The 24,937-nt window shown below is 41.2% G+C and overlaps 1 protein-coding gene across 12 annotated transcripts in view; it reads left to right on the forward strand.

Annotated features, from left to right (window-relative positions):
- The window catches only part of PPP1R12B (protein phosphatase 1 regulatory subunit 12B), a 220,127-nt gene that overhangs the window by 158,365 nt on the left and 36,825 nt on the right, over window positions 1-24,937 (forward strand). Inside the window, exon 1 of one of the 12 annotated variants that reach the window (XM_082701995.1) lies at window positions 15,181-15,974. The exons of the other annotated variants lie outside the window; for them this stretch is intronic. Coding sequence (XP_082558121.1) covers window positions 15,873-15,974 — 102 coding nt within the window. The 5' untranslated portion in view covers window positions 15,181-15,872. Of the gene's footprint in view, window positions 1-15,180; window positions 15,975-24,937 lie in introns of those variants that run through there. 12 annotated transcript variants of the gene reach the window in all.

A 24,937-nucleotide genomic window follows, 5' to 3' on the forward strand; every position in this document is an offset into this window, starting at 1 on the left:
TATATATATATATGTATACACACACACACATGTGCCATGGAATATTATGCAGCCATAAGAAAAGATGAGCTTCTGCCATTGGAAATAACATGATTTGGACCTAGAGGCTATTATGCTAAGTGAAATAAGTCAGACTGAGATGAAAGACAAATACCATGTGGTTTCACTCATTCGTAGAATCTAAAAAAACAAAACAAAAAACCAAATGAATAAAAAATAAAAAGCAGAATCAGATCTATAAATACCAAGAACAAACCGACGGTTGCCAGAAGGGAAAGGGTTAGAAGATAAGACTCTCAGTTACGAATGGACTATGCCATGGGAATAAAAGGCACAGCATAAACGATAGAGTCTATGAAATTGTAATAGTGATGTATGAGGACAGATGGTGGCTACACTTGTGGTGAACATAGCATAAAGTATAAACTTGTCAAATCACTGTTATACACCTGAAACTGTTGTAACATTGTGTATCTGCTGTACTCAGAATATTTAAAATGTAACCAAAAAAGACATTTGACTGTATCTAGGTGATACAGGTTTCTCTGGTTGGACCATCAGACTTTGTGATCATCCTTCTGGATGGTTAAAAATAGATTCGCTTTCCGGGCGCCTGCTTGTGCAGTCGGTTGCGCATCTGACTCTTAGTTTTAGCTCAGGTTGAAGTCTCAGGGTCTTGAGGTCGAGCCCTGTGTCAGGCTCTGTGCTCCACACAGAGTCTTGAGAGTCTCTGCCTCTGCCCCTACCCCCTTTTGCTCTCTCTCTCTCTCTTTTTCCTCTCTCTCAAATAAATAAATAAAATATTTTTTAAAAACAGATTTGCTTTGCTCTTAGAGTTTTTTTTTTTTTAAAGATTTTATTTATTTATTTGACAGAGAGAAATTACAAGTAAGCAGAGAGGCAGGCAGAGAGAGGAGGAAGCAGGCTCCCTGCTGAGCAGAGAGCCCGATGCGGGACTCGATCCCAGGACCCTGAGATCATGACCTGAGCCGAAGGCAGCGGCTTAACCCACTGAGCCACCCAGGCGCCCGCTCTTAGAGTTTTGATTCCAGTTTTAATGATAGGTATTATGTACTCTCGGTTTGTATTAGGACCAGTGGTATACATTTGTAAGATAGCTAGGTCACCAGTAGTCTGTTATGGAAAAGGTAATTTTATTTTTTGGTTTGTTTGTTTAAATATGTGTTAACTAACCGTATAGAGCCTATGACCTTGACTCCAATAATGCATTGTTATCAGCACCCAAATTGACTAGCCCAGATAGTAACATTACATGCAGCATCTCACAAACTGATTAGAACAGTGCCCAGCACACTCAAATATTAGTTCTTATATGCCCTTTGTGCTCAAAGCAATATTTGGTTCTATATATGCTAGTCAATCAGTCAGTCATCATGGAGCTTAGTTCTTTCTGGAATTGCATGCTAAGCAACACACACACTCCAGGAATCTAATTAATTTGATCCCCACTTTGGTCCTCTTTGCTACAAACATTGCCATGCCTCATGAGTGTTATACGTTGTGTTTCTCGGAGAAATGCATACGTAGCAGTATATTTATACTCTACAGCAGTGTTTGCCTCCACATAATTGTGTTTATGTGGAATTACATTGGCACTGCAATGTGGGAATGACGGGGTTGACAGGACCATTAACTTGAGTACCCTGGGAATTGTCCCCCCCTCCAACCATGGCTGACTAAAGGAGCTGTGTTTCTGAATGATGTTATGGTATGGGGGTTTGAAATGGATTTCTTATTAAACAGTACGTAGACTGTTCTTTACCTGCCATGGGCAAAAATAATTTGGACAAAGAATAGTACTCTCCCTATGAAATGTTTTATCTTTCAACTTTTTCTCTGTAATGAATGGCTTTCTTTTTTTTTTTTTGTTTTTTTTTTTTAAATCTCTTGTACCTTAGATATAGGGAGAAACTTTTATGTCCTCTTCAGAGTTATAGCTGTACTTTTTAGCCAGAAACAAAGCTTAAACTTCCTCTGGCAGATCCCTGGTGAAGGGGCAAACTTAGGTCCAGTGGAAATGAGAAAGGCAGAAAAAGGAAAAATTGGATATGAAGAGGTTTCACTTGGCACAGAAGAAAGTAATTTGAGTGTAAGAGAAATGAGGGCATTAGAAACTAAACCTATAGCAGTGCAGTGGCATCTTCCATTTCCAACTATTTTGAAGTATTTTTAGCAGAGAGCATGAACATAGAGCATATATACACGGCACACAGACCGCTCATAAAGCATATGGACACCCATTGATGCTGTGTATGTCAGCAGTACCTGCAAAGCAGAAAGGTGCGTGCCAGTTCGTTGTAGACTAGGAAGCTTCCTTGGTGGCTTTTCCAGGATCTGTACTAGCATAAGAAAATAAAGTGTTGAGTTTCTCTCTCTTTTTTTTTTTTTTTAAAGATTTTATTTATTTGACAGAGAGAGATCACAAGCAGTAGAGCAGCAGGCAGAGAAAGAGGGAGAAGCAGGCTCCCTGCTGAGCAGAGAGCCTAGTGTGGAGCTCCATCCCAGGACCTTGAGATCATGACCTGGGCCGGTGGAAGGCAGAGGCTTACCCCACTGAGCCACCCAGGCGTCCCAAGTGTTGAGTTTCTAACTACATTTTTAATGCTACGGAGTAGTAGTCTTAGTAAACCTAGATGACTGGAGCAGATTTTATATCTGGACCAACTATAAACTCACAGTTATGAAAGATTTAAAACTTCTACATGAACCACACATAGATTGCTTTTCTTTTATAATGACCTTTTTCCTTAAAACTCTGCCATTACTAATGATGGGAAATATTGTTCCTTTTCTTACCACCTGATGGAAGATTCAGCCAAATTGATAGGCTGTAAAGAAAGTTACCAAAATACTACAAAAAATAATAAATCAGGCTGATGACAGTTAAAAAGCTTGAACTTAAGATAGAATTTCTGAACCTTTGTGTTTATAATTTGTTTTTAAGTTGTAGTTTACATTGTCAAGAAACTCATTATTGCCAAATACTGAGGCTTAGTTTAAGGCATGTTGCCACCAGATGGTAGTACAATTTGCCTGATATACAGATTATAAGCACAACATAAATATCAAACATATCTTTGTGCACCAAACAAATTTATTTTAAAGACTACTCTAAAGTATAATTAAGTATATTAGGGTATTATAAAAAATATGGTATTATTCAGCATCATTTTCCTTGTTTGTTTTTTTTTTAATTTTATCCATTTATTTGAGAGAGCACACACATGAGTAGGGGGAAAGGCAGAGGGAGAGGGAAAAGCAGAATCCCTGCTGAGCAGGGAGCCCGATGTGGGGGCTCTATCCCAGGATCCTGGGATCATGACCTGAGCTGAAGGCAGACACTTAACTGACTGAGCCACCCAAGCAACCCCTTTCCTTGACTTTTTTAAGTAACTGTATTAAGATAACTTTTTAAAACAACTCTTGGGGCACTGGATTGGCCTAGTCGATTAAGTGACTGGCTCTTTGTGGCTCAGGTCATGGTCTTAGGGTCATGGGATTGAGCCCCAAATTGGGCTCTGCACTGGGCATGGAGCCTGCTTTAGATTCTCTCTCCCTCTCCCTATTCCCTACCCCCCTCCCACCCCAACCAGTGTGCATGCTCTCTCTCTCTCCCTCTCTCAAAAAATAAAAAATATTAATAAAAAAGTAAAACAACTCTTTACTCTTTACTGAGTATATATAGTTTTAACAAAAGGTTTAGATAAGTTACACTGTTTTAAGTACTTAGTGTTTAACCAGCCATATAACCAGAGAGCACCCTTTGGGCTACTTTTAAGCTAATCAAAAAAGATTTAATTTGCTCTGTTAGTGCTTCTGATCAGTTGAAACATTTTGACTGATCAGGGTATTGTGAGCATTTTGACAGAGTAGTTACTCCTTCCTCGTGTGGCTCTGTCTGGAGCAGAGCAGGGCACATTGAGCATCCCTGACCCTGGCCTGCTAAATGCTGCTAGCACTCGGCAGTCGCTGTGAGAGCCATGTCCCCACATGTTTGCACATGCCCCTAAGGGAGAATTGCCCCCACTCCCACCACTCCCTTGGAAAAAACCTCCACTCCTGTTCTGAGTTGCCCCACCTAACTTTACTTAACTGCTGTTGCTATCAGATAGGGCCTACAAAGAAAGTGTGAATAGAGGAAAAACTACGTAAATAGAGGAAAAACTACGTAAGTTAATTCACATAAAAAAGGAGGTAGCTTCTCACTTCTCTTTGTCTTTTTCTGTTACTCACTTTAAAATTAATTGCAAAACACAAAACCTACAAACTAATTCTGGGACAGGTTTCTTAAAGGATCTGTAATAATCCCTTACGCTTAAGTGAGTTTCTGGGATTTAAACTTTTATAACACTGGGACATTATTTAAGTGTATGAGAGCAACATGGGAAATGTGCTGTAGACTAATAAAAACTGGTGAACTCCATGCTAAACAACTTGTAGGTCTTATCTCACTTTGCTTCTGTGTTCCTACCTTGTACCTCAAAATGGTATCATCTTCTGCTCCTTCCCTCTGCAACCCACCAGACTATACACAAGCCTTTTAGTGGTTGTGTTTTGTTGGTCTGATTTTTAGCTTTTATTGCTTTTTCATAAAGAACACATGTCAAAAGCCCTTTATTAAATGGAAAGAATTGCATGACTTCCTTCTGCTCTTTATTTCCTTATATTGTAATGAAGGCCGATTGACTCTTCACTCTGCAGTGATTCATTTCAAAGGAGAAGTTGAGGGTAAGAGAGTCATTTCACAGTAAAATCCCTAATATGTCTGCCTCACTCAAGAGCATTCCGCAGAAAGAATCATGAAACATGAGTTCCCGTCATTGATCTTCCCCATCCTCAAAGAAGGGGGAAGATTTTCATATCACATACATTAAAAATGAGGATTAAGATGGGAAAATGGAAGGACAAAGGAGTTATGTGACAACTTCCTGTTCCCTTCAGAACTTCTCATATATCCCTTTTCCCCCAAGTAATGCTTGTGGCCCCTCCAGATGCCCAGTAGTCAGAACAACAGTGGAGAAGTAAGTGCATAGCTCTCACTCAACACAACAAAAAAATAACGGAGGAGTAAATGCACTGCTCTCACTCTCACTGCTCTTCTGACTTGGCTGCGTGCTCGTGATGGTCGCCTTCAGAAACAGCTTCTTTGTTTAGTGTGAAGTTAGATATTACACTGAGATCACACGGAAGAGTAGGGCCTGATTGGGTTTTTTGACTTTTGTTTTTTATGTTTACAGTTGTTTTTTTTTTCTAAATATTTATTTATTTTGAGAGTGCCAGATCGAGGGAGGGGCAGAGGGAGAAGAAGAGACAAAAAAAGAGAGAGAGAGAGAGAAAAAAACAAACTCTTCTGAGTGCAGAGCCTGATGCAGGGCTCGATCTCAGGATCCTGAGGTCCTGACCTTGGCCAAAACCAAGAGTCAGTCTCTTAACCCACTGAGCCACCCAGGTGCCCTTTACAATTCTTTTTTTTTTTTTTTTTTTAATTGAAGTATAGTTCACCTACAGTGTTATATTAGTTTCTGATGTACAGCATAGCGATTTGACAATACATCAGGCCATGCCACAGTGAATAGTCACCATCTGTCACCATACAAAGTTATTACAGTATTACTGACTACACGCCTGATGCTGTACTTTTCATCTCAGTGACTTGTTTATTTCATAACTGGAAGTTCGTATCTCTTAATCCCTTTCACCTGTTTTGGCTACCCTCCAACCCTCCTCTTCTGGCAACTGTCATTTTGTTCTCTGTATTTATAAATCTGTTCTGTTTTTTGTTTTTGTGTTTTTTAAATTCCACATGTAAGTGAAATCGTACAGTATTTGTCTTTCTATATCTGACTTATTTCACTAAGCATAATACCCTCTAGGTCCATCCATGTTATAACAAATGACGAGTTCATTCTTTTTTATGGCATATAGTATTTTTATTTTTAGGTTTTTGAGAAACCTTTATAGTGTTTTCCACAGTAGCTGTACTAGTTTACATTCCCACCAACAGGCATGAGGGTTCCCGTTTCTTCACGTTCTCACCAACACTTGTTATTTCTTTTTTTTTTTTTTAGGTTTTATTTATTTATTTGACTTGACAGACAGAGATCACAAGTAGGCAGAGAGGCAGGCAGAGAGAGAGGAGGAAGCAGGCTCCCCACTGAGCAGAGAGCCTGATGTGGGGCTCGATCCCAGGACCCTGGCACCATGACCTGAGCCGAAGGCAGAGGCTTTAACCCACTGAACCACCCAGATGTCCCAACACTTGTTATTTCTTGTTTTTTCTATAATAGCCATTCTGACTAGTGCGAGGTGATATCTCAGTGTGGTGCTAATTATTAATTTAGCAGTATGGGTCCTCACTTTGTCGTTATGTAAATTTTGAGATTTCCTATAATCTCTTTGAAGACAACAGTCATGTCTTAAAGAACTTTATATAACCCTAATAATACCTTGCATGGAGTAAGTACTTAATAGTATTAGATAGATTAGTGGAAGAAAAGTATCAGTTGATGATTAAAAATAAAAATGTTTTCAGGGGCACCTGGGTGGCTCAGTGGGTTAAGCCGCTGCCTTCGGCTCAGGTCATGATCTCAGGGTCCTGGAATCGAGTCCCGCATCGGGCTCTCTGCTCAGCAGGGAGCCTGCTTCCCTCTCTCTCTCTCTCTCTGCCTGCCTCTCTGCCTACTTGTGATCTCTCTCTGTCAAATGAATAAGTAAAATCTTAAAAAAAAATTTTTTTCAGGACACCAGGGTAGCTAAATCGGTTAAGTGTCTATGTTCTGCTCAGGTCATGATTGGGATGGAGTCCTGCATCAGGCTCCCTGCTCAGTGGGGAGCCTGCTTCTCCTCTGCCTGCCAATCCCCCTGCTTGTGCCCTCTCTCTCTCCCTCTCTGACAAATAAATAAATAAATAAAATCTTTAAAAAATAAGTAAGTAAATAAATAAAATATTTTCTTTGGCCCTTATATTCATAAATGGGGCTGAAAATGATTGCTCTATTTTAAACTCTTAGTTCCAAAAGGAGGAACAGGGATCTTAAACTATTTATAGTTCTTAATTGTTAATATTTGACTCATTACCTTCTTCCCTAAATCTAAACTAAAATACTGTATAATGGTCACCTGGGTGGCTCAGTGGGTTAAAGCCTCTGCCTTCAACTCAGGTCATGATCTCAGGGTCCTGGGATTGAGCCCCGCATTGGGCGCTCTGCTCTGCGGGGAGCCTACCTCCCCCTCTCTCTCTGCCTGCCTCTCTGCCTACTTGTGATCTCTCTCTCTGTTAAATAAATAAAATCTTTTAAAAAAAATAAATAAATGAAATACTGTATATTGTGGCTACTTAGAAGTTTATAAACTAAGCTACCAAAAAAAAAATTGATTTGCCAAAAGCAGCATAAAAATTTTTTTGGAAGACTAGGTAATGTCTGCCAATTTAACAATGTCCTTTAAGCTTTGAAGACCTTGTGGTTTGGAAGCCAGGCTTACCTTCCAAGAGGAACTTTCCTATGCATTTTTTTTTTTTTAAGATTTTATTTATTTGAGAGAGAGGGAGAGATCACAAGCCGGGGGAGGGGCAGAGGGAGAGAGAAAAGCAGACTCCCTGCAGAGCAGGGAGCCTGCCTCGGGGCTCAATCCCAGGACCCTGGGATTATTACCTGAGCCAAAGGCAGACACTTAACTGACTAAGCCACCCAGGCGCCCCCTACTTTTGCTAGATCTGATGAAATGGTGATGGGAAAGGATTCTTTTGGCACTATGAAAAATAGAATTTTAGAGATTAAAGTTCTAGATGATTGAGTTTCAGGTGTGGGACCCCATCAGTAAAATCTAGGCCTGATGTTTCTGACTATAGTCAGACAACATTTATTTATTGACTTAAACATCTCATAGTTCAGACTCAAATCTAACATTCACAAGTGCTAATAGGTCTTTTCTGATCCCCTTTGCCAGAAGCACTTCAGAACTTAATTCTGTTACTGTATTTCCTTTTTTTAACAAGAGTTTGGAAGGTATAGATAGGGACCATTTGAGATTGTGAAACCACTCTGAGATCATTTTCATTTTAAAAGTGACTAATTCTAAGAGATTAGTTTTTCTGTGACCTAGACAATGATAAAATAAAGCCTCTGTGGGTTTTACAATCTAATAGAATTATGAAGTTTAGGGGCTTCTGGGTGGCTCGGTGGGTTAAAGCCTCTGCCTTCAGCTCAGGTCGTGATCCCAGGGTCCTGGGATCGAGTCCCGCATAGGCTCTCTGCTCAGCCTGCTTCCTCCTCTCTCTCTGCCTGCTACCCTACCTACTTGTGATCACTGTCTATCAAATAAATAAATAAAATCTTAAAAAAAAAAAGAATTATGAGGTTTACTTTAAGCAGTTCATAGTTGAACATAATTCTGCAGGTGTATCCATGCCTTTCCAATTCACATCCGTTTACATTTGTCTACTGTGCCCTCAGGAATTTTAAAAAACTAGTTTGGGGGGCACCTGGGTGGCTCAGTAGGTTAAGCCTCTGCCTTTGGCTCAGGTCATGATCTCAGGGTCCTGGGATCGAGCCCCACATTGGGCTCTCTGCTCTATAGGAAGCCTGCTTACCCATCTCTCTCTGCCTACAGGTGATTTCTCATTCTCTGTTAAGTAAATAAATCTGTAAAAAAAAAAAAAAAACTAGTTTGGCTCTGAACCAAAGAGCAATTTATGTTCTTTCTAGCTGGCTATTATCTCACTTGTGTCTTCACATTCTCTCTGTCCTTATATACTCCTAGTCCTTGCCCTATTCAAATCTTTACCAGATTAAGTTTTTTTTTTTTTTAAGATTTTATTTATTTATTTGACAGAGAGAAATCACAAGTAGATGGAGAGGCAGGCAGAGAGAGAGAGAGAGAGAGAGAGAGAGAGGGAAGCAGGCTCCCTGCTGAGCAGAGAGCCCGATGCGGGACTCGATCCCAGTACCCTGAGATCATGACCTGAGCCGAAGGCAGCGGCTTAACCCACTGAGCCACCCAGGCGCCCAAGTTTTTTTTTTAAATATATATTTTTAATCTGTCCTGGGTAAGCATCAGGACCCCTTCTACAGGCTCCTAGTCAGTGTGGAAGAACAAATACAGCAAGCAGAGTATCTAAAATGTTTTTTTTCCTGTGAACTTAATAATACCATGTTTAATACCCAAAATGTAATATGCTTACAAATTCTAACTACAGTCTCCTTGTTCATATGGTAATGAACACTGTTGATCTTGAATTATGAGTTTATTGGGGAAAAGGGGGATCCGTGTTCTTCAACTAGGAAAAAAAAAAAAAGAGTTGGAATTCCAAGCATACCTGTTTGAGATGATAATCAGGGGTGTACTGGTTCCTCTAGTTAAAACCCTTCAGTGACATTCAAGGAATCTCCATTCGTGGCTTAGACCACACAGAGGATTTGCAGGGTGCATTTGGGTAGTCTTAGTGTTTGTAAGGTGAAACTCTGAGTCTGACACTAGAGATGTTTCTGGGAAATTTATCAACCATAATAAAATCATTCTCTGGTGTTTGTCCACCAAATCCCACCAAAAAAGAAAATTTTATTTAATAAATAGTGACTTCTTGTAGTATTTTCAGATTTTACTGATCAAGCAATATAATATTGGGTCAAATTGAGTTCGAAGCACATATCTTTTGCCAATTTGATAACTCAACAATGAGAGTCCTATCAGGCCAGAATAGAAACTACTCTTTGGCTTCTTCCCAGTGAAAGACTTGTACTGGCTCTTTGTTCTGTGCTTTCAGACTTTTTGACCATGACCCACAGTAAGAAATCCATTTTACACTATGACCCAGGATACATATAGATGTATTGTGTCTAACAGAAACAATGGTTCCATGAAAGCATACCCTTACTTCATGTGTAATATACTCTGGAATTTGCTATTCTGTTTCACTGTTGTTTTTTTTTTTTTAGATTTTATTTATTTATTTGACAGGCAGAGATCACAAGTAGGCAGAGAGGCAGGCAGAGAGAGAGGAAGGGAAGCAGGCTCCCTACTGAGCAGAGAGCCTGATGTGGGGCTCGATCCCAGAACCCTGGGATCACAACCCAAGCCAAAGGCAGAGGCCTTAGCCCACTGAGCCACCCAGGCACCCTCTGTTTCACTTTTTATTGATCTGGTTTGTGAACCACTAAGTTGATTCATGGTCACCTAGTTCATTGTGCTTTAGCCCAAGTGATTGCTTACTGCTATTAACAAATCCAGTTCTTTGGTGAATGCAAAATCTTAATTATATCTGTAATGAGAGACTATGTTTTGAAAGTTCTCTGGAGTTAAAAGACGTTACCTCATTTGCCCCCATTTCCCACCTTTATAATACGACAGAACTGGGTGGGTATTTTTTAACTTTTTATTTTGAAACAATTTCAAACTTACGGAAATATTTTAAGAATAATATAGGGGCGGGGTGCCAGGGTGGCTCAGTGGGTTGAGCCTCTGCCTTTGGTTCAGGTCGTAATCTTGGGGTCCTGGGATTGAGCCCCGCATTGGGCGCTCTGCTTGGCAGGGAGCCTGCTTCCCCCTCTCTCTCTGACTGCCTCTCTGCCTACTTGTGATCTCTCTGTCAAGTAAATAAATAAAATCCTTTAAAAAATAAAAGAAAGAAAGAATAGTACAGGGGCATCTGGCTGGCTTGGTCAATTAAGCGTCTGACTTCAGTTCAGTCGTGATCCTGGGAAGGAGCCCTGTGTCAGGCTCCCTGCTCAGCCTGGAGTCTGCTTGTCCCTCTGCTCCTCCCCCTCTTGTGCTTTCTCGTTCGCTCTCTCTCTCTCTCTCTCTCAAATAAATAAAATCTTTTTAAAAAAAAATAGTCCAAAACCTTTATATATTCTTCACCCGGAGACCACATTCAAATTTTTCCACTTGTCCCAATGATGTTCTTTGTAGCAAAAGGATCCAGTACAAGATCTCACATTAGACCTGATTGTCATGTCTCTCTAGTTTGATCCTTCCCTTGCCTTTCATGATGTTGTTTTTGGTGTTTTGCTTTGTTTTCAAGATTTTATTTATTTATTTGACAGAAAGAGAAAGCACACAAGCAGGGGGAAAGGGAGAGGGAGAAGCAGTCTTCCTGCTGAGTGGGAAGTACCACGCAGGGGTGTGATCCCAGGACCCTGAAGGCAGACTCTTGACTGAACCACCCAGGCGCCCCAACCTTGGTATCTTTTAATATAACAGGCCTGTCATGTATGTCCCTCAATTTGGGCCCAGTGGTTCCTCATAAGTATACCCAATTTATGCCTTTTTTACAGTGTCGCAAAAGTGATCCTTTGCTCATTGTGTTCTAACAATTTGTCCAATTACTGGTAGTGCTGAGCTTTGGTCACCTGATTAAGGTAGTGTCCGCTAGGTTTCTCCACAGTAAAGCTCCCTTTTCCTCCTTTGTGATTAATAAATATTTTATAAGGCAATACTGTGAGATTGTGTAAAATCTAGTTCCTCATCCTGTATTTATCTATCTATCTTTGGTATCCACTATGTTCCTTTCTTGGATTGATTTTGCAAAATGGTCATTTTTCTAATTTCATTACTTCTTCTCCATTTATTAGTAGGCATTCTATTGTAAGGAAGAACTTTCTGTCCTCATTTCTTTTTATCATTCATTTATTTATATTAATGTGTGCTTATGGGTTCTTATTTTATTCAGTGGGTTGTAATTTCTCACTATTATATTTATTTTGATGCTCAGATGGTTTCAGGTTTGGCTTTTTTTTAAAGATTTTTATTTTCTTGAAAGAGAGAGAGAGAGAGCAGGAACACAAGCAGGGAGAGTAGGAGAGAGAGAAACAGGCTTCCTGCCTAGGAGGGAGCCCAATGTGGGGCTCGATCCCCGGATCCTGGGATCATAACCTGAGCTGAAGGCATATGCTTAACGACGGAGCCACCCAGGTGCCCCCAGGTTTGGCTTTTAAAGCAGGTCTCTGTGTCCTTTTGTCATGTTCCCATTATTGTAAAGTGCTTCCTTACTTTCCGACACAAGAGACCCAGGCTCATTTTCTATCCCTGCCCCAACTCTGGAATTAGTTATTTCTCCAGGGAGCCCCGTTCCTAATGGAGAATGGCATGTAGAAACAACAATCTGGGCACTAGATGTGCAAAATGCTGCTAGAGTGTCGGTCTTCCCACATGTCTCAGTGCACAGAGGAAGGAAATACACATATAGATGTATTTACTTAGACACATGTGCACACACACATCCTTGCGTATTTTTTTAAGATTTTATTTATTTATTTGACAGAAGGAGAGAGATCACAGGTAGGCAGAGAGGCAGGCAGAGAGAGGGAGGGAAGCAGGTTCTCTGCTGAGCAGAGAGCTCGATGTGGGGCTTGATCCCGGGACCCTGAGATGATGACCTGAGCCGAAGGCAGAGGCTTAACCCACTGAGCCACCCAGGTGCCCCACATTCTTACATCTTTCGTTGTTTATGTCTGTATATATTGCAGATCACTTGTTCACACCAATACCTTCAATCCTGTGTATCACAAGGTTTATCCTAGGTTTCCCTTTTCTTTTATACCTGCCTTCGCCAACATTGAGAAACCTAGCACCCATTAGCCTTAATATGTTTGTTTATTTGTTCAACCCTCCTGTATAAAGCCAGTCCCCTAGCTAGACCAGGTTATTGCCTCTTGGTGTTGAGAAGATCAGGTGAGATAACGTACGTTAAAACACTTTTTTCCCCTAAGATTTTATGTTTTTATTTGAGAGACAGAGAGTGAACAAGAGAGCATGAGTGGGGGGAAGGGGCTGCAGGAGAGGGAGAAGCAGGCTTTCCACTGAACAGGGATCCCTTTTCGGGGATTGATCCCAGAACTCGGAGATCATGACCCATGCTGAAGTCAGACGCCGAACCAACTGAGCCACCCAGGTACCCCAAAACACTTTAAAATATAAAAGAGTTTACCACTGCCTAGAAGCTGATACAAGAAAGAAAGAAAAAGAGACAGGAATAATAGTTGGGAGTAATAGGCTTTTACATTTCCTGTTTAGTTGCCAAGGAGTAATGAAATCACTGTATAAACCTTACAGAAACAGGTCAGAAAGTGACTGATCAGGGGGCGCCTGGGTGGCTCAGTGGGTTGAGCCGCTGCCTTCGGCTCAAGTCATGATCTCAGGGTCCTGGAATCGAGTCCCGCATCGGGCTCTCTGCTCAGCAGGGAGCCTGCTTCCCTTCCTCTCTCTCTGTCTGCCTCTCTGCTTACTTGTGATCTTTCTGTCAAATGAATAAATAAAAAATCTTTAAAAAAAAAAAAAGAAAGAAACTGACTGATCAGACTTATTCTTGCCATGTCTTTCTTTCTTTCTTTCTTTTTTAAGATTTTATTTATTTATTTGACAGACGGAGATCACAAGTAGGCAGAGAGAGGCACCTGGGTGGCTCGGTGGGTTAAAGCCTCTGCCTTCAGCTCAGGTCGTAATCCCAGGGTCCTGGGATCAAGCCCCGAATCGGGCTCTCTGCTCAGTGGGGAGCCTGCTTCTCTCTCTCTCTCTCTCTCTCTCACTCTCTCTCTCAGCCTGCCTCTCTGCCTACTTGTGATCTCTCTCTGTGTCAAATAAATAAATAAAATCTTAAAAAAAAAAAAAAAAAACAAGTAGGCAGAGAGGCAGGCAGAGAGAGAAGGGAAACAGGAACCCTGCTGAGCAGAGAGCCCAAGCCTGGTGTGGGGCTCTATCCCAGGACCCTGGGATAATGAATGACCTGAGCCGAGGTCAGAGGCTTTAACCCACTAAGCCACCCAGGCGCCCCTTGCCATGTCTTTGAGGAATAATGTAACCTGATGACTTTCATTCTTCCAAGTGAAAAAGTATCTCTCCTAATCTTTCCCTAGACAATCATGCTTGTTATGAGACTGTTACTATTTAGGTTTACATCAATATTTCTTTTCTAAGTGAAGAGATGTAATAGAGGAAAACTCACTCTTATCAGATGAGATTAATTGTATAAGTAGGATCTAAAATGTAAGATTCATAGATCTGAATTCCCAAGATAATTGGCCTTTCAGACACAGTATAGTTCTGGTTTGTGGTAAAATTAATTAGTCTGCTTAAGTTTTTTTAGATTGGGAATGAATTAAGACCTCTCCTAATAAACCCTTATCAACCTGTATTCCTCAGACCAACCCCCAAGTAGCTGATCACTTCCCTTCATTTAATTTCACAAAATTTGTCATAAGAATAAGGAAAATGTCAAGATAATTAGAGGGAAAAAGAATGGCATGCTGGGAAGATTTGAAGGAAAAAGTATAAATTTCGTGTAGGAAAAGGAAGGGCAGGATAGAGTTTCCAAGAGCCCAGAGAGAAGTGAGTTGTCACTTTGGGGCTAAATCCACTGGCTTAGAAAGCATTTGGCCTAGAACTGTTGGATAGGGCAGTGATGACAACAGAGTGCAAAAGATTAAATTTGAGATGTTTCAAGGCCAAATCCAAGAACCTTCAACACTAAGAAAATAAATTCCTTTCTTTTTAACTCTTGGTTGTGCTTGTGGATAACTCAGTCCTGTAGTCTTGCATTTCCGCTCCTGTCTCTGCTTTCTCTCTTCATTTCTGACCCTTTCTTTCCCCTTACCTGAGCCCCTTTCCTGTCTTGTTCTTCCCTGATTGCGGCATTTTGGAAAACTCTGGTAAGCTGAATACTCAGAGACTCAGGCATTAAAGTCTCTGCTGTACAGAGAGCTTCCTTTGCAGTGGGCCAGAGTTTCAGTTTGCTGGGCTTCCTTGTGCAGCCAGAACGATATGTCATTAAAGTGAAACATAAAGGGCCTGAAGGTGCTCTGACTGATGTGTCTGTCAGGGCTTTGTTACTGAAGAGATCCAGAAGTTGAAAAGTCCCCATTCTCATATTTAACTCACTGTTCGGAGAAATCAGCGTTGAAACGGCGGCTCACTCTTACTGAAACAGTGGTACCAGAAGGTTTGGTGGGGTTCGCTCCTGAGCATGTCCCCAAAGAGCCTCTCTTTATTCCTAGAAGCTGGCAGGCTTTCTTTTCCTCCTGCAAGTGGCAACCCGAATTCTGAGTTGAAAGTGAATCTTTGCCCTTGGCTCTTCTCCAGCATTCCTTGCTGAGCGAATAGGGATTTGGAATGTCAGAAAATAGAAGAGGGGAGGGGAAAAGATGTGTGTATGACTGTGAGTGTTTATATGTAAAAGCAGCTTCATCTGGGAGGACTTCGGGAAACTTGACTTCCTCCGATTGCTTCCTTCTCATAAACTCTTGGTTCCTTATTTGTTTTGTTTTTTGTTTTTTGTTTTTTTAAGTTGTTTAATCTGAATTATCACGGCAGTTCTAAACCCCTTCCAGCCCAGTGGAGTCAAGCTAAGGAAAGACAGCATGATTTCCAGAGGATTTCTCTTTCTTCCCTCTGGATAAAGTGACGGTAGTTCGTCCCAGGCTCGCCTCCGGCAGGATCCAAGGTCGTCTTTCCTCTGGGATTTAATCCGGTGTCATCGGGAAACTAGAGTCAGGTTTTATTGGGGAGCAAGTCTCACCAAGAAGTGTCCTTTTGGGAGAATCAAGGACTCGATCTAGGCAGAAAAGGTGTGGCTCAGCGCAGTACTCTCCATCGTAAGCTACCAGTCCCGAGCACTTGTGGTTGAAGCTGGACTGAAAATATTGATGGAACACGCCTCTCAGACTCTGTTTAACTGTGGACTGGTTCAGAGCGCAAGACTATAATTTACAGGGTGGCTTTTATCCTTTATTTAGTTCTATCCAAAGTCTTCTCGCATCAAATCAAAAGGAGAGATTCTGGGAGGGTAACCTGCAGGGCCAGTTTCCCAGCGTTACGTGAAGAATCCAGCGGTTGAGTATCTGTCTCCATCCTGAGGAACCATGTCCTCTTTATATACCCGAAGTAAAGAATTCACTCGGAATAGGAAATCTCAGTCTGATTCTCCCCCAGCCTCTCCCTCCCCGACTGCCAAGACGCTCCGAGTAAGCAGCATTTTATTTACATATGTTCCTAGTTGTGTCAAAGGTGGAGAATGTGTGTGTAACTTGGGGAGTTAAGTTTAGAGCAAAGGCATTTCAGAGCATATGGGAATCGGTAGAGGAAAAAAAGAAAATTTGCAAGTAAAGACCGTGTATGCTTTTCTGCAGGAGGTTATGGTTCACAATACTTACTGTAGTCTTAAGTAAAAGCAGATTTAACTATGTCAGACTACAGTTTCTGTCTTTTAGCTTTCAACCATCAGTTGGTAAGCTGTCTGACAGATTTTAGAGTCCTTGTCACTGTATCTTACACACATTTCTTAATTTCTGTGGCTATTTTTAGTTGCTCCCTTTCCTGTTTTTTTGTGGGTCAATACTATACTTCTAGAGAAAAAGCTCCCAAATGGTCATGAAACTATATACATTAAACTTCAGTTGTGTGCAAGTTCCTCGTGAATGTGAGAGAGAATATGCCCTTGCCTGTTTTATGTGTCCGTTGAGTGATAGAGAGAAAAAACAAAACAGAGCAAGGAATTATGGACACTTGGAGTCTTTCTTACTCCTCAGTCACCAACAGGAGATTTCCTGCTTATAAAGGCAAAGAAAGAACTCCTAGCTATTGACAACCAGCTGTAGGGAGGTGATTGTAATGTCCTAGGCAGATCCACTTGAGTTTTTTCTCAAGTGCATATTTCTGTGGAAGCAATTTGCGTCTGATTTAGTGTCTGCCTCCATAGGAAACTGACCAAAGCGAGGACTGTTACCAATAGCAAGCGATGAGAAGCCCGATGGGCATATTAGGTAGTAGGCAAGGTAGCAGTTCCTTCTAGGGAACAAGATTGTGCTCTACTGCATATACAGAATAACAAGCATGATGGTCACAGCTTCCTTATTTGGGGAGCTGTGAGGGAAATATCTGCGAGAAACCAGAATTGACTGCTGCATTTCTGAGTTGTTTTATATTCATTTTCAGTGTCTTTCTCATGGGATACATTACTGTGGAGTGGCATTTGGTGTGTGACATGTTGGTCTAGGACATCAGCTTGGGATGTTTAGTTATCGGAATACCAAAAGGATTGTTACAAAGCTCTTTCATTCATGACTTCTTTCTGTGAGAGGAGAGGGAGGCTCCAGGGTATATGTCACCCCTGTTGAGTTCTGGGAGAGTTCCATAGGCTGCTGCCTTTCCTTTCTAGGAAGCCACAAAGTGTGGGGCACCACGGGGGCTCAGCTGGTTGAGTGTCCAACTCTTGGTTTCAGCTCAGGTCATGGTCTCAGTGTCGTGGGATAGAGCCTTGCGTTGGGCTCCTTACTGAGCATGGAACCTACTTGGGGTTCTCTCTCCTTCTCCCTGTGCCCTGCCCCCTGTACACACATACATTCTCCCTCTCTCTTTCTCTCAATTAATATTAATTAAAAATAAAAGGGACTATAAACATACAGTTATTTAAAAAGAAGCAACAGCAGCCACAGAATGCTTTCCCCTCAACAGCTGTTGGGTACTTTTTGGTGGCCTCCAGCTGAGGTCCACAAAATGGAGCACTTTTACTTCAGTAGTGTGTCCCTTTGTTCCTGTCCCTCTTACCAAACTGGTGTAAAGAACCCATCGTTAACATTTGTTCACTGCTGTAACCACAGTTCCCAGAGCACTCAGCAAAATCTGTTTGGCGACACACGTGCCTTTTCCTTTTCTCTTTGAACCCATTTCTTCTTCACAGTTAAGTACTACTTTCTTCTTGTCTTAGTCCTCACAGCTGCCATCCACCGTTTCCAGCCTCTTTGCATCATCCCCCCACCCCCATTCCCTGACTTTTTAGACAGAGGTCACCATGGGACGGAATTTGAAAATTTGGATTTACAGGAAACCAGCACATGGATGGCCTTAATAAGAGACCACGTCCCAGTGTTAGTGGTCAGTGGATTCCCATAATAGCATCTACTTACTGTGACCAGCTTCTAGGTCCACACAGCCTTGGGCTCTACTCTGGAGACTGTTGATTTTTGTATATCATTCATGTTCTATTACATTGCTTGTGTCTTTACTGTCTGAGATTGTGAAGGATATGCAAGACTAATTTGGAGGCTGAATGGGTTACAAAACCAGGATTTATCTCCTACAAGTCCCCTGTAGCCTAGTTTACTCTCACGTCCTAACTAACTAGGATGCTAACTGGTTTTGAATGCTGTGACCATCGCGCCTCTCACTCTGTATGTGGTGCTCTTTAATGACTAGTGTTGTGGTGGCCATGTTGCGCTCATTTGCGTTCTGATGCCCAGTTACTGCACTGGCTGCTGCTACACCATCATTACCGCGTTTCACCCCTAGCCACCCTGAAAGGTGAGTGTTGCTCTCACCATTTTACATGTGAGGAGACTGAGATACATGGAAGAGAAGTGGCTTCCCCACATCACTCAGCTAGTAAGCAGCAGAGCGTGGTCTCTCTGGCCTCAAAACCCATATTTATCCACAACACTGGTTTCATACCAAGTATATTGGAAGGTTAAGGACATTCTAGAGTCAAAGAGGACAGTTAAAAGCTTGGATAGCTGTGGGAATCCAAAATTCAGGCATAATGAGGACCCAGGAAACTGAAATTGCAGGAAGGAGGAAGGCGGTATCTGTAGACCAACGGAGGGAATTGACAGGCTCTACTGATTTTCCCACGCCTGATTCTCGAATCCTAGTCAGAGCATATGGAAACATGGATCCCACAGAGCCTGAGACCGTGTGGGCTACAGGTCTTCATGTTTCTCTTAGAGGCAGAAATACTTGAGTAAGGACGCAAGGACATGTCTGTGTGCATCTTCAGAGTTAAGATTGGAACACCTCTTGTTCTCCCCATGCAAACTGGTGTACCTTTGGTTTTCTGCTAAAACTTGCACAAAGAAGCCAGCATTTTTCGAAACGATTGAAATTTTGAGCCAGCATATAAATATTTATGGTTGTTTTTTTATTATTGCTAAACAGGCTAAATACTAAATACTTTCATATACGGAACATGCTCTCAAAGGGAATTTTTAAATAATGGCTATTCACAGGGGAACATGTTTTGGACCCCTTGCTCTTAGCCAGATGTTCTAGCAGCAGCTTGGGCAAACTGTAAACTGTAACTCAAACAGGTATGAATTTTAACTCGAGAAAACAAACAACAGGATGATTTCTCAGTACTAGAAAACTGAAACTCTCTCATCATACCTTTACTTTTCAACTCTCATCAGCTTCTGATACTTTTAATATGACATAATTCTGTGTTTCTGTACTTGGCAAACTAGGACCCTTTTTAATAGTATAAAAATGTAATAATGGGGGCACCTAGGTGGCTCAGTCGATTAAGTGTCTGTCTTCGGCTCAGGTCATGATCCCAGCATCCTGGGATGGAGCCCCGCATCAGGCTCCCTGCTCAGCAGGAAGTCTGCTTCTCCCTTTCGCACCCCTCTACTTGTGTTCTTTCTCTTACTGTGTCTCTCACTGTGTCTCTGTCAAATAAATAAATAAAATCTTTAAGAAAAAAATGTAATGCTGGCCTAGAGATTAAAGAACTAGTATTCTCCCTAATGAAAGTCACTTGCATATGGAAGAGAGTATGTGTCTTACCAGCTAAGATTTTACTTCCTCTAATTTGTATTTCGAAAATAATATTTTTCATTCTCTGAACACAAAATTACACTGTCAAACATGGTTTTTAAAAATACACCCCTCTCTTTCCATAACAAAAATATCCATCATCCATTCTTTTAGTATCCCCACCGCGCTCTAAAATGACTTGTGTCCTGGGATTGAGGCCCTTGTGGAGGCCTGCTTCTCCCTCTGCCTCTGTCTCCCTCCCCTGCTTGTGCTCTCCCTCTTTGTCTCTCTAATAAATAAAATATTGAAACAAAGAAAAGAAAAGATATCTGAGTCAGTCTGGAAGTTGTTCTGTTTTACCTGAGTAAAAAAATCAGAGATGAGTAGATCTGTTATTCAGGGAGCTCCACAAATTTTAGAGACAAAAGAGATGTTGAACTAGTGTGAAAGCCCAAAGACTTGTTTAAAAAAAAATAATTTCACTCTTCAGGGTCAACAGAGACCAAAGCAATATTAAGAGCATACCATTGAGAATAGTCTTCTTATTTTTTAAAAAAGATTTTATTTATTTGAGAAAGGGTGAGAGAGAGAGAGCACAAGCTCAGGGGAGAGGCAGAGGGAAAAGGAGAAGCAGACTCCTGGCTGAGCAGGGAGTCTGATGTGGAGCTCAGTCCCAGCATCCTGGGATCATGACCTAAGTGGAAGGCAGACACTTAACCGACTGAGCTACCCAGGCGCCCCAATTCACTCAAATTTCTAATGCAAACCACACCAATGATTTATGTATGAGAATTTGAAGGCTTAGCCTCTGTTCTCACACCCTGAAACAACTACGTGAGGTGCTGGGTTCACACAATTAGTAAACTTCCTTTTGGGCTGCCCCGGTGGCTCAGTGGGTTAAGCCTCTGCCTTCAGCTCAGGTCATGATCTCAGGGTCCTGGGATCGAGCCCCACATCAGGCTCTCTGCTCAGTAGGGAGCCTGCTTCCCCCTCTTTCTCTGCCTGCCTCTCTGCCTACTTGTGATCTCTGTCTGTCAAATAAATAAATAAAATCTTTAAAAAACAAAAACAAAACTTCCTTTTGATGTAATTTCCCAACAATTGAAAAAAAATAATTCTGAACTATAAATACATTAAACACCTCTAGCTCTTGCTTTTTCCTCACCATTTATATTATCAGTTCTCAAGTATATAAATTCTATTAACTTAGAAATTAGTCAATTTAAATGGCTTAGCAGTTCTAAATCATCTTGAAAACAAGAGCCAGGTAATCAATCATTGGTCAATGGTCTCAAATTATTATTTGCTAATTTAACAACATAGTTTTCAATATAGGTATATCCAAAGATAATAAAATACTAAGAATGTCCACATTGTAGGGCTTAGTTGATATTTACTTATTATATGGAACATTCTTGAAGTAAGTAGGTCATCAGCTGAACCCTGGGAATCTTTTAATTAGACAGATTTTCATTGAATTGCTTGGTATTTATGATAATAGGATTGGGCCTGCATCTATAAAGCAAGATCTGTAGCATTTTTCCCATTTAATCTGGATTGTTACTCCTTTAGGATTTATATCTCAACTGAAAATGTAGAGATTTTTCATAACATTTGTCACCCCAGCCATTAATATAAATAAAGGGAACAGTTAGCCAGTTTGTTTTGTTTTATAACCAGTTCTACAGACTAATCAGAGAACATTTGGTAAACAAGTGAGTGATAAAGGATCGCTGCTTTTACAGACCTCTCAGGTTAACAGCCTCCCCTCAGCCTCTTAGCCTTCCAGACCATTCATTATTGATAGTCATTCTTTGCATGTACTTTCTGCTCTCCTGTGGCAAACACCAAACAGTTTTTTAGTGTATTATCCTGTTCTTTCTACCTCTCATTCTGCATCTGGGCACTACCAATCTGGAATTCATACTTCACTTTGCTTTATAATCCATTGTCATGGAATGAGAAACATTTGTCTGGGTGAAGAAGGCTAATGAAGGATGCAATCTGTGAACCATTTTTTTTCCTAATGAAAACCACTAGCGTATCTGTTTTCTTTTTTAATTCCACTCAGAAAAGTCAATGGCAGTAATTCTATAACCCAAGGACCCTCCTAAGCAAGAGTAGTAGAACCTGTAGAAACAAAAGCAGATTCCCCATTTGGAATCTTGGGTGCTGGACTCGTTAACCCGTGTTCTACATAAAGCTGCATGAGATGATGTGGCGCCTGGGTGGCTCAGTGGGTTAAAGCCTCTGCCTTCGGCTCAGGTCATGATCCCAGGGTCCTGTGATCGAGCCCCACATCAGGCTCTCTGCTCAGTAGGGAGCCTGCTTCCCCCCTCTCTCTCTGCCTGCCTCTCTGCCTACTTGTGATCTCTGTCAAATAAATAAATAAAATCTTTAAAAAAAAAAAAAAGGCTGTATGAGATGGCATCTGAAGTCATGGTTTTTCGACCAGAGAGACTGGGAGTTTTGAAAGCATCAGTTCCTTTTGTGGAGTTTCCATGTGACAACACAGAGAGGCAAGCCGTGCCCTACCCTTGGCCCTCCAATTTTCTGTTTCCATGATAAATGTTTATCAAGGCCACCTACTCTATTTCCAGTCTTCTCACCATTAACATTCCTGGAGCATCTGCTATGCAAAAGCCCTATGCTGGACAATGGAATTCAGAAATGATAGATACATCCCTGTCTTCAGAGAATTAACAGTCTAACTAGGGAGATGAAAAAGAAAATCAACTACAAGGTGTTTTTGTTTTAAGAGATCAGTCAATTGTAAATGCATTAGCCAGATATTTAAAGAACAATAGAAGATAGGTGATTAAAGGAGGAGGAAATTACATTACAAAAGTGGGAAAAATATGTATGAGAAAGTATAGGGTTATTTTGAGAGCTGCAGATCAGTGTGGCTAGAACAAAAGATATATTTAAGAGTATAATAGGAAATGAAACTGGAGACATAGCAGGAGCCAGGTCATATGGGGCTTAATATGTCATTCTGAGGATTTGGGGAGTTATCCTGTAGATGAAGGATTGTAAAGTTGCTGTGATCAGAATTGCTTATTTGAGAGATTTCTGGCATCTGTGGAGGCAGGATTGAAGCAGGGGGAGTCTAGAGGTTAAGTCCGTTGCCCCGAATGCTATACTCCAGGTGAGAATTGATAAGGTCCTGAACAGAGACATTCTCCAGGCAGAACAGAGAAGCATTCAGCTGTTTAGAAGGTAGAACTGACAAGACTTGGGAATTGATAGAATAGGGCTAAGGATGAACTTGTGAGAAGGCGGAGTCCAGGATGACGCCCAGGTCTCTGGTCTAGGTGACTCAGTAGAAGATGGCATGACAAAACTTAGTTGGCATACAGGGGAGGGGGAAAAGGGCATGAAGTGAGGGAAAAGATTTCACTTTTGGATATGTTAGAGGTTTGGAACATCCAGGTAGTGGTATCCAGGAAGAATTTGGTCTAAAGCTCAGGAGAAAAGTATGGGCTGAAAACACTGATATTTATGATTAAGCTATGGGAGTGGTAAGCTTGTCTGAGGCGTAGATACAACAGAAGAAGGGAGCTGAGAATAAAACCTTGAGGTGGGGGAGGTAGTAGCAACGTGTGGCTTCTTCCCGTCGTTTTTGCTATTCAGTTACTGCACAGAAAGCAGAAGATCTTATATATTGTTTGTTTGGAGGTATTATAGTCACCTCTGTTAACGGTGATAAGCTTTAGTTCCCAAAGAATCCAGAAATTTAGGAGGTCAGTTTAGGGTCAGTTAAGAGTTTAGGGTTCTCATTTTATTTTCTGTACATAATCAGCTGTGCAACCTGGGGTTGTTTTTCAAATTTGAAAAAGTGCTCATTTTATTCAGCTTTGTTTTTCACTTCTCTTTCTCAGTCATAATATTTGTGTGAACAGACAACTAATTATTGTCAGAAGACCCAAGGGAAGCAACTGGAGTTGGCTTTCATCCCCTTTTGTTCTTTTTCAGCCCCTTTTTGTTTCTGTTCTTAACCTGTTTATTATGCAGTGAGTGGCGGTTATCCACAACTGGGGCATTAATTCTTATCACAGCCCATCGTCTTTGGTTACACAATCTGGGAGTTCTGCGGGTGCGGTGATTAGATGATGATACTAAAAGTAAGGCTGGCCTTTATGGTTCATTATGAAAGCAACATTTTCATACAGGACTCTTCCCACCTTTGTGTTTGTTGACTTCATGTGGTTGGTTATCTGGGAGAGAGTATAAGTCTCCAGACAGTAAAATAATGACCTTAAATGTCTGTAGGTTAGAAAGGGTAAGTAGGAATTAGCCTGGATTATCAAAATCTACAAATAATCAAAACCCTTTACTTGTGTGCCAAGGAATTTGTTTGAGCTTTTTACTCTTGCCACCAAGAGGCATTGGCAGAGCCAAAGGACCAAACTGGAGTGGAAGAGAGAATTAAAAAACAGAAATTGTGGTAATATCAGTAGCTCACATTTATAGAACATTCGCTGTATGCCAGGTACAGTCCCAAGCACTTAGATTTATTGTCTCATTTAGTGTGTGTGTGGTTTGTTTGGTTTTTTTTTGTGTTTTTTTTTTTTTTTGACAGAGAGAGATCACAAGTAGGCAGAGAGGTAGGTAGAGAGAGAGGGAAGCAGGCTCCCTGCTGAGCAGAGAGCCCGATGCGGGGCTCGATCCCAGGACCCTGAGATCATGACCTGAGCCGAAGGCAGCGGCTTAACCCACTGAGCCACCCAGGCGCCCCTCATTTAGTGTTTTTGATAACATTATACACTGGGTATTTCCCCTGCTGTAGAGATGAGGACATTGAGGCAGAGAGAAGTTAAATAATTAGCTAAGACCACCTAACAAGAAAGTGCTGGAGTGCTTAACCATTAAGCCATCTAGCCAGGCCAGTGAGACTGCAGTCTCCAGTAGACAACTCCCGAATTACAGTTAGTATCCCTGCCTACTGAACCTATTTTGAAAAGAGACAGTCATCACTAAACCTTATAAAAGAAACAAAATCTTTACTGAATAATTTAGGAAGAAAAAAATCTAAATTAGTCAAAAGTCAGAATTTTGCATCATCTCAAAATAGGTAGTTTTATTATTTGTAAGTATCTGTGATGAACTGTTGCCAAGGAGTGAAGATCTGCTGTACCCTTAAAGGTAGTAATCTAGACTTTTTAGTGAGTGTATTAATTGTATATAAGTAATTATGCTAAAGCTCTCAGTACTCAAAAGTAGATCCTTTAATAAGGTTATTTCTCTTCTTTTGCTTATGCTACTATAATTTGCTTTATAAATTAATTTTTAAACCAGTGGACAAGGGGCACCTGGGTGGCTCAGTTGGTTAAGCATCTTATTCTTGATTTTGGCTCGGGTCATAATCTCAGGATTTTGAGACTGAGCCCAGCATTGGGCT

The sequence above is a fragment of the Mustela nivalis genome (genome assembly GCF_964662115.1).
Source record: "Mustela nivalis genome assembly, chromosome: 16".
Classification (NCBI taxonomy): domain Eukaryota; kingdom Metazoa; phylum Chordata; class Mammalia; order Carnivora; family Mustelidae; genus Mustela; species Mustela nivalis.